We start from the raw sequence: 15,147 nt of genomic DNA on the forward strand, positions 1-15,147 counted from the left end.
CAGCAAGCACAGAAAAGGCTCCTTAAGGATGACTGTGGAGGTTATAGTGACATCACAAAACCTTCATTTTAAGGCTAGAAATCATGGTTTCTTGCTGTGCAACTGTTCAGTCATTTCCGTCTCTTTGTTACTTTGTGGACATCATTTTGCCAGGTCTGATTGTTGTAATTCAGTTCTTGTAAGCTCCTGCTTGTGTCATCAGTGACAGCATCTAGCTACCTTGACTTCTGTCAGCCTCTTTTTCAATTGCCCTTGAGTTTTTCCCAGGCATACAATTCTTCATATTATGAATCCAAAATACTTAAGCTATAGCTTCATTGCTTCTAGAAAACAGTCTGATTTTACTTTCCTACTAGACTCCTGTGCTGATTTAACCAGTTTACTTATGTTATGTTCCCTTGTTCTTCTCTTCCATAGTTGTAACTGTTTTCTCTGAACTACCCAGAGAGCTCCAGTGACTAGGCATATAACAAAGAAATACAGCTAGCATTGTAGGTGGTATTTCTGCTACTGGCTAAATACACACTGGGGGGGGGGGAATCAGGAAAATACTTTTTGAACATTTTTTCACTATATATTTTATAATTATAAAAATGATATTGAATAACATTTGTTAATTTTTAACCAGCGGCAAATAATAGCCTAACCCTTTGGCAACTCAAGTGAAGCAGAAATGAATATCACTATGTTAGTGAAACCACGCTCACTAAGTCACTCTTTTCACACAAATATTCTCAGGCACATTCATCCTGTTCACTTTTAAACTCATTCACAATCCATCCATGCATTCACCCAAACACACATTCCAAATGTGACTTAGCCGAGACCCCCAATTCCATGGCTCGATACTTTTCACTGGCAGTTTACAACAATCTTTTTACTACGTTCTTGAGATGCACTCAAAAGTCCAAGTAGTTATTATACGAATTACGGAATTCTGGAAGTTAAAGACAGTATATCTTACTGGTTCCCAGGCTGGGCTCTCACGAATAAGTATCTCATTTAGATTCAAACTACTATTAGACTAGTTTTAGTCCAAGTATTTCAGCATACTGTGATTGCAGAATTACCAGCTATTTTTCCTAATAATTTATATTTTAAAATGAATACTTTTCAAGTTGCCTTTGTGTCATTTAATACGGAAATTAAGAAAAAGTTTTACGAAACAGAAAACTCAACAGGACATTTTAAACACACAGGAATTTTATTAATAGCCGCACATTACCTCAATAAAATAAAATAATAGATTTAATGTTGGAGACCAGATTTCAAATGTAATAAAGGGGATTTTTTAAAAAAAAACATGATAAAAAACAAATTGCCTTTCTTGAAGTATAACAGATGGGAAACAAGGTTTATTACTGAAGAATTACAAGAATTGTGGAATTATTTTTTCCCCCAAAGCTAAATGAAAAGCATGTTAAACAGATATTTAAAGGATAAATAAGCAAAGCAATTTCATCCTACTATATAAATATCCCACTATACTTTCATAGGCAGTAGAACAGCACTTTTAATTAGCAGAACTTTCATGATGCTCCTAAGGGCATGAATCAGTAGGTTGCTTTGCAGGCCAAAATCTCATGCTGGCAGGAAGGGATAATATTAATTAAACACTCTTACAATGCTGATAAGGATATCTTATGACTTCTTGACATCCAGTCAGCATTTCTGATGGAAATAGTTTTTTGCACATCCTGTTTGAAGAACAGTTCTTGGGATCTTAACCACAACAACAACAACGATAATAACAATAACAGTAATAATAAGTTGGAAGGGACCTTGGAGGTCTTCTAGTCCAACCCCCTGCTCAGGCAGGAAACCCTATACCATTTCAGACAAATGGTTGTCCAGTCTCTTCTAAAAACTTCCAGTGTTGGAGCATTCACAGCTTCTGGAGGCAGGTTGTTCCACTGATTAATTGTTCTAACTGTCAGGAAGTTTCTCCTTAGTTCTAGGTTTCTTCTCTCCTTGGTTAGTTTCCATCCATTGCTTCTTGTCCTGCCTTCAGGTGCTTTGGAGAATAGCTTGACTCCCTCTTCTTTGTGGCAGCCCCTGAGATATTGGAACACTACTATCATGTCACCCTTTGTCCTTCTCTTCATTAAACTGGACATACCCAATTCCAGCAGCCATTCCTTATATGTTTTAGCCTCCAGTCCCCTAATCATCTGTTGCTCTTCTCTGTACTCTTTCTAGAGTCTCAACATCCTTTTTACATGGTAGTGACCAAAACTGGATGCAGTAGTCAACTATTTTGTGCACCTCTAGTTGGATTAATATATATTACTACAAACCAGATGTTTTATGAGATTATAATTTCTTCCCTATTAAAAAAATCCTGTTTTCCCCCCTTGCCATGTGTAAGCTAAGGCAGCAACCATCACTTCCCCATTGTTGGTATGAAAATTGAATGGATGCATCCATAAAATCACCAGAAGTGGGGTTTAAGTTGAAAGGGACTTTATCTTAAAGTTTGCTGAAATGAATCCATTTGATAATAATTTATTTGGAGTGTCTCTCAATTTCTTTTTATGTAAGCAAGATTTGGATAAAGCCCTTCATTGTGATAAGAAATAAAAAAATTAATTGTACCAAACCAAAAATAAGTAAAACATTGCATTTATATGAAACCTGAAAAGGGTCTGAATTATGATTCAAATAGCCATAGCTAACCATGCACGCAGGTAGTAACAAACCTACAGGAGCTGGGGAAGGAAGGACTCACTGGAGAAGAGCCTAATGCTGGGAAATATTGAGGGCAATAGAAGAAGGGGACGACAGAGAATGAGGTGGCTGGATGGAGTCACTGAAGCAGTAGGCGTGAGCTTAAATGGACTCCAGAAGATGGTAGAAGACAGGAAGGGCTGGAGGAACATTGTCCATAGGGTCGCGATGGGTCGGACACGACTTCGCAACTAATAACAACAACAACACCTGTCATCATGTTTCATAACTTTACAACACAACTGAGATAAAAAAGAATTAACAAATTCAACAGAAGTGAGTATGTGTACTCAAGGTTGAACTGCAGAGCATTTGGTGCTCTCTGAGATTGGTTGTTTTCTTGGAGATGTTTCATTACCCAACCCAACTCAATAAAGTTTGGCAAAAGATCAAAAATATGGTAGCGCCTTTTCCGGTTAACAGATTTTTGTGAGCTTAAATTTGTTAGTTAGAAAAGATGCTATCAGATTCCTGATTTTTTTTATCATCATACACTAGCATGGCTTTCTTAGAGTTTGGCAATTGTTTATTGATTACAATATTCAGAAAAATTGTCTCCTTTATTATTATTACTGTTCATCACACAATCAGCCAGATGTTCAGACTGGATTTTGGCATTTTTGCCCACCTATTGAATCCTTCCCAAGGGATAGGCAGATATGGATGTTCGATGGTTTTACAGATATCATCACAGGATGTAAGCTGTTCCGATTAAAGCTGCCTTTTGCAATTGACTGATAATGAATTTGTTAATGCTGATATTTACATATTTACTGGGTTTCACTATTTTTTAAATTATCTCTTAGTTTTTAATACTATTATTATACTATTGGTACATAGCTCTTTATGGACCTAATTTGGGCAATGTGAAATGACCTGCTATATTTGGACAGCTGTGAAGCAACAGCAAATATTATGTAATTTATTATTATTATGGTATTACTGGCAGGAGAGGTGTTGTGATATTTTCTCATATTTTGTATCAAAATAATTGGCCATACCTCAGGCAGCCAGATATCTTAGGCCAGCCATACACAGAGAACTAGGGAATGTACAGTTACACACTCCTTTTTTCCAGTTATACTGTGCAACCAGTTAAGCAACATAGAGTTAAGAGTTACTACATCTCTCTGCTGCCCAATTTGCAACCAAAACCCAATTCTTGTTTTTCTCTGTTGGCTTTAATTTCCAGGAAAAGGTAGTGACAGTTTGGATGAATTTCCACTGAACAAGGCAATCCAAACGTAACAACCTTACATAGAAGTTCACAGTACAAACAAGCAAGAAGCAAATTTACTTCCTCCCATAAACACCAAGTAAATGTAGTAAAAATGTAGAACCTCCAAGATGGTCTATGAGAGAGAGTCTATAACTCAGATTCCCCAGCTTAGTTAGACATAATGCTGATTGGTCAATGGTCCTAATTACAAGGTAGGATATCACACAGGCCTGCATTTAGTTTAATAACTTTGGGCCAATCACTATACTTAGTCCACCTTAACTTTCAAGGTTTTTGCTACAGAAATGGTCTTGGACTAAGAAATATTATGCAGCTGCCATGAGGACCTGGAGCAAAACTGAGCTCAAACAAGTTAGCTAAACAAAATAAACAAAATATCTGAACCATACATTCTGTATAACGTTCATAATGAAGAAATTCCCACATTCACTTATTTCACAATGTCCAATGAAACTGAATACAATGCTTTGATTCCATGGAAAACATTCCGTGAAGAACGTCTGATAAAAACTGAATATAAAACGTAAAAATCTGTTCAAAAGAAAAAGAAAGAGGAGACTACATCCTCACTGTTGGGATTTTTACCGGAAAATCCACATCGTTGCTGTCTGCCTTTGTAAACATTATTTATTAGGATGGATGCATCGATCTACTGGCGTCCTTCTATAGATGAGGATTGATCAAAGGTTATCCTTCATTATTTGTCTGCTTCTGTCACAGACCCTTCTGCCTTCTATCCCTCTCTCTCTTCAAATCACGACCCTCTGATTTGGGATGAGCTCCTCGAGTAGAGACTGCGGCTCGCTGACTAACCTGCGCGCAAGAGAAAAAGGTCGCATCCGCGCCTTCCCCCTCTCCTTGAAAACAGCTCCCTTCGCGGGAAAACCACGCTGGTTCTGCCGCAGGCCTGTTATTTTCCACTTCGCGGGAGAATGAAACAACAAAGTTCGGGAAAGCAATAGGATCGGCCGTCGACGGATTAATATTCATGAAGCCGGTGATGTCATGAGGAGGAGAGCCGTGGCCTCCTGAAAGCGCCATTTCCTGGAGGGAGAAGGCGAGAAGCCCGAGTCCAAGACTCGCAGAAGGAAGTCGCGGCGGCCGAAGGAGGGAGCTCCGCGTCGGGGCCAAAGAGCTCAACTCGGCGGGCTCGGCGGCCCGATGAACTCTGTGCACTGCGGGAGGGAGGCCGGCAGGGGGGGACCTTCCCGACTTGCGATCACAAGCTCGGGGAAAGGGAGCAGAGCCGCCGGCCGAGCCAGCGCCGGTGGAGTGCCTGGCGCTGCCATCTCCAGCCGCTTCTTTTCCTGGCTTGCCGGGCGCGATCGCGTGGGCGCCGAGCCCCTCTTCGCGCCCAGCTCGAGGGGGCGCGGACCGCCCGCTTTTCTTTCGAGGAAGGGGCGCCGTTGGTTTCCCTTTCCCCCTTTCCCCCCCTCCCTTGTTGCTTTGCCGCCCGCCCGTTCTCCCTTTTCCTCCCCTTTGCTTTCCTCCACGTCGTTAAAATTTGGGGGGCCGAGGCGAGACAACCGCTTTGGAGGTCGCTAGGAGGATGGTGAGAAAGATGATGAAGGGGAAGAGATGGAGATGAAGCAGACTATGCAGATGCGGGGACTCCTGTGGCTGTTGCCGGCACTGTGGGCTCTGTTTTCGCGGGACTTCAGGGCTGTAACAGGTAAGGAGATTCCGCTCCGCCGAGTTCCCTCTCGGTCCAAGACTTTCGACTTGATTTTTTTTACCGGTTCTTGCCCCTTTCACGCTCTCCCGCCGGCTGGATTGGACGTTTCCCAAGTGGGTGTGCTCCCGGTTCGAGTTTCTTGTTGGGCTATGGGTCACTTCTGTTCTGCAACCGAGTGGATGGAGCGGCGCAACCGGGTCCCGGGTTGCTTTGTGGCGTGGTGGGATCCCTTCGCCTTCCGGCACTCGTGTCCCGACATCCCTTCTTGAAAAACAAACAAACAGACCCAGGTAGATTTGCAATAGTGGCGAATAGTAAACTCCCGCGGATAGTTTTCTTCGTCTTCCAGAAGATAAGCTTACCATGCTGCCCCGGGGTAAGCGCAGTAGTTACAATGATTTCCCCACCTGCTCCCAGCGCTGTGAGACTGGCCTGCATCTTTGGAGCTGAAACAAGTGATAAAACTGAAGGAAAATGTGTTTCATTGTTTATATTTGTTTAATCCCTGGTGTTATTTTGTTGTTGTTGTTGTTGTTATGATTATTTTGTGGGGGAACATTGTCCATAGGGTCGCGATGGGTCGGACACGACTTCGCAACTAACAACAACAACAAGTGATTTCATGCCCATCTTTTGTACATGTCAAGTTGAACCAACTGTTTGCATGCCAAGAATTTGATTCTTCCATTCCACTCCATTGCCTGCTTTCCCAATTCTCCAATTCTAACATTATTTGGAGAGTCCTTGGGAGAGTTAGGACTTCACTGCTGTGGAGATCCTTCCCATTAAAGGCTTCCTAATTTGATGGATTCAGCCAGTTCTAAATGAAATGTCCAATAAGACGCTCTTATGGTCCCTGCGGGATGGCCTCATTATCGTTGTAGAGGTTTTAAGTGAGGATTTGAGTGGATTAGCACACATGAAGGTTGAAAAAGTCACAATCTTCATTCACAGATATTTAGTGTAAAATATATTTAAATGTTTTGCCCTTAAAACCAGGCTCTTTCATCAAGTCAGAGTGGGTAATCTGTGACTCTCTAGTAGTTTGGAACTGTAATTTCAGTTGTTGCACCAGTCCACCAGGGTGTTGAGAGTTGTAGTTCATCAATACCTGGAATGCCATAGATTCCTCAGGCAGCTGTCCCAGGTAGATTAAGTTGTGGATGGTAAAAGGGCAGTGACGTTGGTTTTTATTGTATGTTTTACCGGTATGGCAGAAGGGAAAGATACTTGTGGAGTTTTCTGTCCATGTACCAAAATAATGACTTCAGGCACTATGGCTGGCTAAGGTCCATGGGAAGTTGCAAGCATGCTTTGACATTATATCTCAGGCAGCAAAATATCTTGGCCTGCCATCTATTAGAATAAGAATCATTGGCTATTTTAGTACTTCTTTATTGCGTCAACATCATAAACATATTTGAGGTCTTTGGCAGCTCTATTTCTATTTCCATAATTGAATATTGGCTACAGCTCTTGAACATAAGGCTATCCTTTTTCTCTCTGTGACTTTATCCCAGGGATTCATCTTTATGGAAAGACAGGAGGTTAAAAAAAAACCTGTTTACTTCTTCTACAAGTGGTAATAAATATAACACTGTCACAATGTTTTGTAGGACTTGGATGTCTATACATCACCCTTTATATGCTTCATTAATGTTTTTGTGAAATACTGATAGAAATAATGTTATATCAAGATCTCTACTGAAATATCACAAATGCACAAATAGATTTTCCAATGAATCAGTGACATTTGTAAAATTATTGAAATTAATATTTTGTTTTCTAATTCAGAACAGGTTAAAATTCGGAAGTCATTTATTTAGGGAGCAACTCTGTTATTATAATCCCTCACCCTCCCACTGTATTGGTGAATTATTGCAGTTTGAAATCATAAATGTTGTCACTGGGTCATGAACTAATAATTCCAGGTGGGATCCATCTGTTACCAGTTTCCAAAATTAGCTGGTTGGTGTGACTGACTGAAGGCTGATGTCAGTACTGAGTCAAAATAATCTGTGGGCAGAAAATATGAAGTGGACATAAATAGATAGAATTTTAAAAAAAATAAAAAATCAATCTGAAAGGAAAGCAGTAATGCTGATTCTTTGGCATAATTTAGGTTTGTGGGTCAGAAACCATCCTGGATATTTTCTTCTGGGAAAATATTTTTGAGAATTAATGTGGATCTTATCTTACTTGCAGACCTAGATCATAGTATCTGGAAAGCATGGAGATCCTTCCATATCTATGGACTCTGTAACTGCAGTCCTCAGTTGTACCTCTTTGGGGTAGCACAATCGGTGTAGTGATTAAGGCACCGGGCTAGAAACCAGGAGACTGTGAGTTCTAGTCCCACCTTAGAACAAAAGCTGGCTGGGTGAATTTGGGCCAGTCATTCTCTGTCAGCATAACCTGCCTTACAAGATTGTTGTGCAGAAAATAGGAGAAGGAGCATTTTATGTATTTGTTGACTTGAGTTATCTATAAAAATAATAAAGGCGGAATATACATGATAGATAGATAGATAGATAGATAGATAGATAGATAGATAGATAGATAGATAGATAGATAGACTAATTAGAGTCACTATGAGAGCATGTTGAAAATGTGGAGGTTTTTGAAGTTCCTCTAAATGTAAGAACTTGAACCATGCATCTTTTTGACTAATAAGTGTCCATCAGTTTTAGTTGCCACTGATAATGTGTGAAATTAGCAAAAACTCTCACTGTACAAGCAGGCTGATCAGTTTTACATCTGTAGCATGGAGTCATCAACTTCAAAATACTTTCCAAGTCAGCTTTCCCCAGCCTGATATACCATTGATGTGGTCACAGTATCCTTTTCAGAATTCTGGGAATTACATTTGCAATATAGCATGATGAGCTAGACAAAAGATGCCTGTTCCAAATTCAAGCAAACCTACATTGTAGTCATATATATCTGGCGCCTAATACAATGGGAATTAGGGGAATATTCCTCTGATAGACATACATTTCTATTTTCTTCCCCCCCCTCTTAAGAATCCCAGTACTTGCTATCAGTAGACAGTGTTTGCAGAAACAGAAAGTTAATATGCTACATTGCAAAGCCATCTAGAAGGACTTTGGTAGTTACTAGTTATATTTAGCTGATAGCTGCATAAGTAAACTGAAATTTCTTTCCTACTTTGAGAGAGAATAGTGGTTTACTGATGATTAGACCAATTGGAATCAAGGTTGGCAAGAGTAAAACTGGTAGGGAGTTCATTGCATTGTGCAACTTCTTTTGTGTATTTCTCATACCTACACCCAACCGTTTAGACAGCTTTTATATGGTTAAGAAAGGTTTAGAATTAAAGATCCTTGAATGCAAAAGAATTGTTCAGTTATTGCTAACTGAGCAACTTCTTATTTCTATAATCATTACACTGTAATGATACATTATTGACCATGCTTCAGTTAAGCAACAGTTGTGAATGAATGCTGTGTTTTTCCATAGAAAATATATACATAACCTATAATTTTTCCAAAATTACCTATGCCTTAGAGGTTATTCATTTCCCATAATCAAAAGCCAAAAATATACTGAACCTTATTTTTCTTTTTCTTCCTTTCTTTTTGTTCTTTGTGCAGGGCTCTCCTTCAAATGTGAAATACACTTTGCTTACTTAAGATTTCAGCAAGTACGGTGACTTAAATCTGAAGTTGTCTGCAAAGATAGCTCTATTTGTTCAGGATTATCTGTTTTAGCAAGTGGATTGCTGAAAAGCTGAGCAGTTTTGTTATTGCAAAATATTGCCTTTATTTCATAAGACTATGATTTTATAAGGCCACTTTTTTATATGTATAGCATGGTCATAGAGCAAGTAGCACAGGGCTCTATTGCTTCAAAATGATGCACACTGAGAGGCAGGATGTTTTCTGCAACATGCCCGCATGCATAAGCAGACACAATTTAATCTAATTTGTTGAATTAAATAATAAGGGGTTAGAGCTTGTTTCCGAGTGTGTGATTAATTCCTTAGCCCAGTACCAAAAAGTGCTGTGTCTAAATGTTGTATATTTTGCCAGCTTCACTGCTCTTAGCAATTTACCTAAGTTAAACGAACAACAAAGAAAACATTACAAAGAAAATGGCTTGGGAATTACTGGTTTTACTGGCTGTTAAGCAGGTAGAAATCCTTAATAGAACAAAATGCTTTTATTCTGCAGAGGTTCCTTAGTTACACAAGTGCGGATTTTAAAATTTTTATTTACTATATTTATATTGCATACCAATATACTTTAAACAATTTACAATGCTATAGTAAAATAACATAAAGCAATATATGAAATAAAATACAAATATGAACTGAAAAAAGAGCAAAACTGGCTGCAATATAAAATAACTACAACAGGAGATTAGTACAAAGCATTTTAAAACCCCTAAAAGGTTTTATGGTTGAAAAAACTGGGGATATTATATTCCATTTTCCACTTGAAGAACTATAATGTGGTTGCCTGGTGCACGTTTCTGAAGAAAGCAATCTGCAATTCAGGTATCTTAATGAAAAAGGCTCTCCACCAAATCTTACCATGTAGTCAGTGCTAAACTTTGTAGCATGCCATGTTAGAACTTCAGCAAAAATGTTCTGGACAGTGGCTGGAAAATTTTGATAGAATATGCTACAGATGCTACAACATTACTCTCAGTTATAATGTAGTTCCTTCCTTCCTTCCTTCCTTCCTTCCTTCCTTCCTTCCTTCCTTCCTTCCTTCCTTCCTTCCCTTCCTTCCTTCCTTCCTTCCTCCCTCCTCCCTCCCTCTTATACACTTCCTTGCAATCTGTTTGGCAAAGAGCCTTACAACTGGAAATAAAATAAAAATTCAGATATAAACAAACCAATAGGAATCAGAAAAAAATTAATATTGATTAAATTAAAATTTTAATATTGGTTAAATGGAAATGTTTAACTAGATGCTTGATGGAAAACATTATTACTTCCAATAGAAGAGAATATATGTAGCTCAAGGTTGAATGGTGAGTCCTTGGTGTTTTCTGAATTTGGTTGTTTGCTTGCAGACATTTCATTACTCAACTAGGTAACATCATCAGTGTTAGTGAGTATGGGGTTTGCTCCCTGTTTATATACAGTAGCTTGCCCTTCCATTTTAGTGGGGGTGTGGTTTCTCCTTGGTAGGTCCTTTTTTGAGGTGTTGGCTGCTGGAGAGAAACTGGAGAACACGTTCTCTCCAGCAGCCAACACCCAAATGAGCAAGAATTAATACCAGCCAAAACAATCAAGCAGAAAACAATACTCTAATCAAAGGGGAGTGGGGATTTCAGGTTTTTGTATACAATAAATTTTAAATGTTGTAAGCCAGTTAGAGTCACTATGTCTGAATTGGGTGACCATGTAAATTTGTTTAATAAAGAAATACACTTCCAAGGAGAAAACTGCCACCAATATTAGCAAGGCAAGCATTTTCTTAGATCGTGTCACTTGATAATTTGAACTGGAATTTTTTTGTTCAAAGTTTTGGAAGGTATGAATGTTGGAGGCAAGTTAATATAAGTTTATAAATTTGCAGATGACACCAAGCTGAGGGGAATAGCCAGTGCTTTTTTTGTAAAAGAAAAAGGTGCCAGAACTCACACATGTTATACAACCCGCCTTGCCTACCCTACAAGGTTCCATCCCAAAAAAGGTGCCAGAACTCCGTTCTGAGCATTCTATGACAAAAAAAGCCCTGGGAATAGCCAATACTTTAGAAAATTGGCTCAAGATCCAGAAGGATCTTGACAGTTTTGAACACTGGGCCCTATTTAGCAAAATGCAGTTCAGTGGTGAGAAATGTAAGGTTTCACATAGGCAAAAAAACAAAGGCACAGATATAGAAAAAGGTAGTACATGGCTCAACAGCAGTAACCCTGAGAGGGATCTAGGAATCCTAGTGGACAACCACTTAAATATGAGCCAGCGGTGTGCTGCACTGCCAAAAAAGTCAATACAGTCCTAGGGTATATCAGCACAGAGATAGTATCAAAGCCACAGGAAAGACTAGTATCACAATATGCTGCTTTGGTAAAACCACATTTGGAATTTTTTGATCACAGCAATACAAAAAAGATGCTGAGACTCTGGAAAGAATGCAGAGAAGAGCAACAAAGATGATTAGAGGGTGGAAACTAAAATATATGATGAATTGTTACAGGAACTGGGTATGTCTAGTCTAACAAACAGAAGAACTAGGGCTGACATGATAGCAGTTTTCCAATATTTGAGTGCCTGTCACAGAAAGAGGGAGTCAACCTATTCTCCAAAGTCCCTGGGGACAGGACAAGAAGTAATGGATGAAAGTTTATCGAAGAGAGATCCAACCTACAATCAAGGAGAAAATTCCTGTCAGTGAGATTAATTAATTAATCAGAGGAATGGTTTGCCTTCAGAAGTTGTGGGTCTTCCATCACTGGAGGTTTTTAAGAAGAGATTGGACAGCCATTTGTCTGGAATGGTATAGGGTCTCCTGCTTGGGCCACCAAGCTCCCTTCCAAGTCAGTTATTCTGTATTCTGTAAAATGGGTGAAATTAATTTATACTCCACAGACCACACAAACAATAGTTAATGGAGAATTAACCAAACCAATGTGAGATACAAAAAGATACAAGACAAAGTTGCCCACAGTCTCTGTTTTGTTTATTTCAGTTTTTGAAATATCAAATAAAGGTATACAATAGGATGAGGGGATCATGGGTGTCATAAAAGTTGACAATTTTTGTAGAAGATTTGGTTTTGGTAAAATATTCAGTATAACTTTGACAAATATGAATGTTTTCTTATTTCAAAATAACTGTTAAGTTAATGAAGTCAAAAAGACATGTTAAGATGGGATCAATTACAATTGTCATTGTTAGATAGAATTTCTGTGACTAAGATGAATATTTTATCTAGAATGTTATTTTCGTTTCAGACAATACCTGATGTAGCATTTAAACAATGACAGAAGGATACATCTAAATTTGTATGGCAAGGGGGGAAAAACATGAGTTAAATATAAGGTATTACAAGATGTGAAGGAAAAAGAAAATTTGGGCCTAGCAGATTTGAAGCTATATTTTGCAGCCTGCTGTTTGATTTGAATGAAAAGTGGGTGTTATTAAGAAATAGAAGGTATTGGATTTAGAAGGTCACGATTGAAATTTGAGTGGCATTCGCATAAATATAGATTTTAAAATTCTTTTACCTCAGGTGGGCTATTCTTAGAGTATGGAATGAATTTAACTATAGTGGTTTTTAAGAAGAGATTAGACACCCATTTGTCCAGAATTGTATACGGTCTCCTGCTTAAGCAGGGGGTTAGACTAGAAGATCTTCAAGGTGCCTTCCAACTCTTATACTGTATTCTATATTTTTCTGCTAGTGGAATTCCACTGGTAACACTATATTTATGTAATTATTTCTTCTCCATCATCCCAAGAGCAGTTGGATTGATTCAAAGACTTACCATTCCACTTTATACAATTTGAAGAATTTTTTTGGAATATGTTAATAACTATACACTGCTAAATAGAATGGAAGGCTTCAGCTGGTGCAGAATGCGGCCGCGCGAGTTGTGATGGGGGTTTCCCGATACTTCCATGTAACGCCTCTTCTCTGCAAGCTGCATTGGTTTCCAGTTGCCCTCCGGGTGAGATTCAAGGTGCTGGTGATGACCTATAGAGCCCTAAATGGCATGGGTCCGCACTATCTTCGGGAGCACCTGCTGCCAGCATCAACTTCCCATCGCCCTGTGCACTCCCACAGGGAGGGTCTCCTCAGGGTGCCACCGGTCAGGGAGTGCTGGCTGGCGGCCCCCAGGGGGAGAGCGTTCTCGGTGGGCGCACCTGCCCTTTGGAATCAGCTGCCTGTGGAACTCCGGATGGCCCCCGACCTTCGCTTGTTTCGCCAGGACCTAAAAACTTGGCTATTCGAGCTTGCCGGCCTGGACTGAGGGTTTTGGGTTAAGGTTTTAATTTTTAATTATTTTGGGGCTATTTAATTTAATTTTAATTTTAACCTGTATATATTGTACTGTTTTAATTTGCCCTGTAAACCGCCCTGAGTCCCTCGGGAAAAGGGCGGTATATAAATCGAAACAAACAAATAAATAAATAAATAAATTACAATCATTTGAATTTATTTTAAAAATGTTGTTATTGGGTTTTTTTATTGAAAAGTTTTACAATACATTTTTGAATACAAAAAAACCCCTCCTCCCCCTCCCCTCTCCCCAACCCCCCTCAACCCTCCCCTCCCCTCCCCCCTCCCCAACTTCCCAGAGCTGAATACAGGGTATAATAATACAAACAAGCATAAACTAAAATATGCTAACAACAATAATAAAACATCAAATTCTATCACACTTTAACTCTCCATAGTCAAAATATTAATAAAATAACTACTAACTAATTATACGTCATAAAGATCCGCTACTTATTCAAATGCTAAATGATACTTTTTAGTCCCATATTTATTCTGAATATATTCAATCCATCTTCTCCATTCTACAATATATCTCTGTTGCGATTGGTCTTTCAAATATGCTGAAATCTTTGCCATTTCCGCCAAATTAGAAACTTTCAAAGTCCACTCTTCTATAGTCGGCAGTTCTTCCTTCTTCCAATATTGTGCTACTAAAAGTCTCGCTGCCGTAATTAAATTCAACATCAACTTTGTATCTATAACAGTAGTATCTGTAATAATACCCAGTAAAAACAATTGCGGAGAAAACTTTATCCTTTTCTTAAATAAAAAGGTAAAAGGTAAAGGTTCCCCCGCACATGCATGCTAGTCGTTTCCGACTCTAGGGGCCGGTGCTCATCTCCGTTTCAAAGCTGAAGAGCCAGCGCTTGTCTGAGGACGTCTCTGTGGTCATGTGGCTGGCATGACTAGACGCCAAAGGCACACGGAACGCTGTTACCTTCCCACCGTAGTGGTCCCTATTTTTCTACTTGCATTTTTACGTGCTTTCGAACTGCTAGGTTGGCAGAAGCTGGGACGAGTAACAGGCGCTCACTCTGTTACGCGGCACTCGGGATTCGACCCGCCGAACTGCCGACCTTCTGATTGACAAGCTCAGCGTCCTAGCCCACTGAGCCACCGCGTCCCTTTTTTTCTTAAATATTTTTTGCATATTCCACCAAATTTTAATCCAAAAAGCTTTAACCTTTTTACAAGTCCACCATATATGAAAATACTTTGCATCCTCACAGCCACACCTCCAACATTTGGGCTGGCAGTTCGGATACATAGTTGCTAATTTTTTAGGATCTAAGTGCCACCTATAAAACATTTTATAAAAATTCTCTCTTAAATTTTGGGCCTGTGTAAATTTTACATTTCTAACCCAAATCTTTTCCCAAATGTCCATTGTTATAACTTCTTGAAAATTCTGGGCCCATTTTATCATACAATCTTTAACAAGTTCCATTTCTGAATCAATTTCTATCAATGCATTATATATCCTTTTTATATGTGCTTGACCTTGATCTCTAATTTGTTTT

General features: G+C 39.1%; 1 protein-coding gene across 1 annotated transcript in view; it reads left to right on the forward strand.

Moving 5' to 3' along the window:
* Nucleotides 1-5,419: 5,419 nt before the first annotated feature.
* The window catches only part of TYRO3 (TYRO3 protein tyrosine kinase), a 73,835-nt gene continuing 64,107 nt past the window's right edge, over nt 5,420-15,147 (forward strand). Inside the window, exon 1 of the mRNA XM_083365878.1 lies at nt 5,420-5,639. Coding sequence (XP_083222004.1) covers nt 5,546-5,639 — 94 coding nt within the window. The 5' untranslated portion in view covers nt 5,420-5,545. The remainder of the gene's footprint in view (nt 5,640-15,147) is intronic.

Source organism: Vipera ursinii, assembly GCF_947247035.1.
Source record: "Vipera ursinii genome assembly, chromosome: 1".
In the NCBI taxonomy this organism is placed as follows: Eukaryota; Metazoa; Chordata; class Lepidosauria; order Squamata; family Viperidae; genus Vipera; species Vipera ursinii.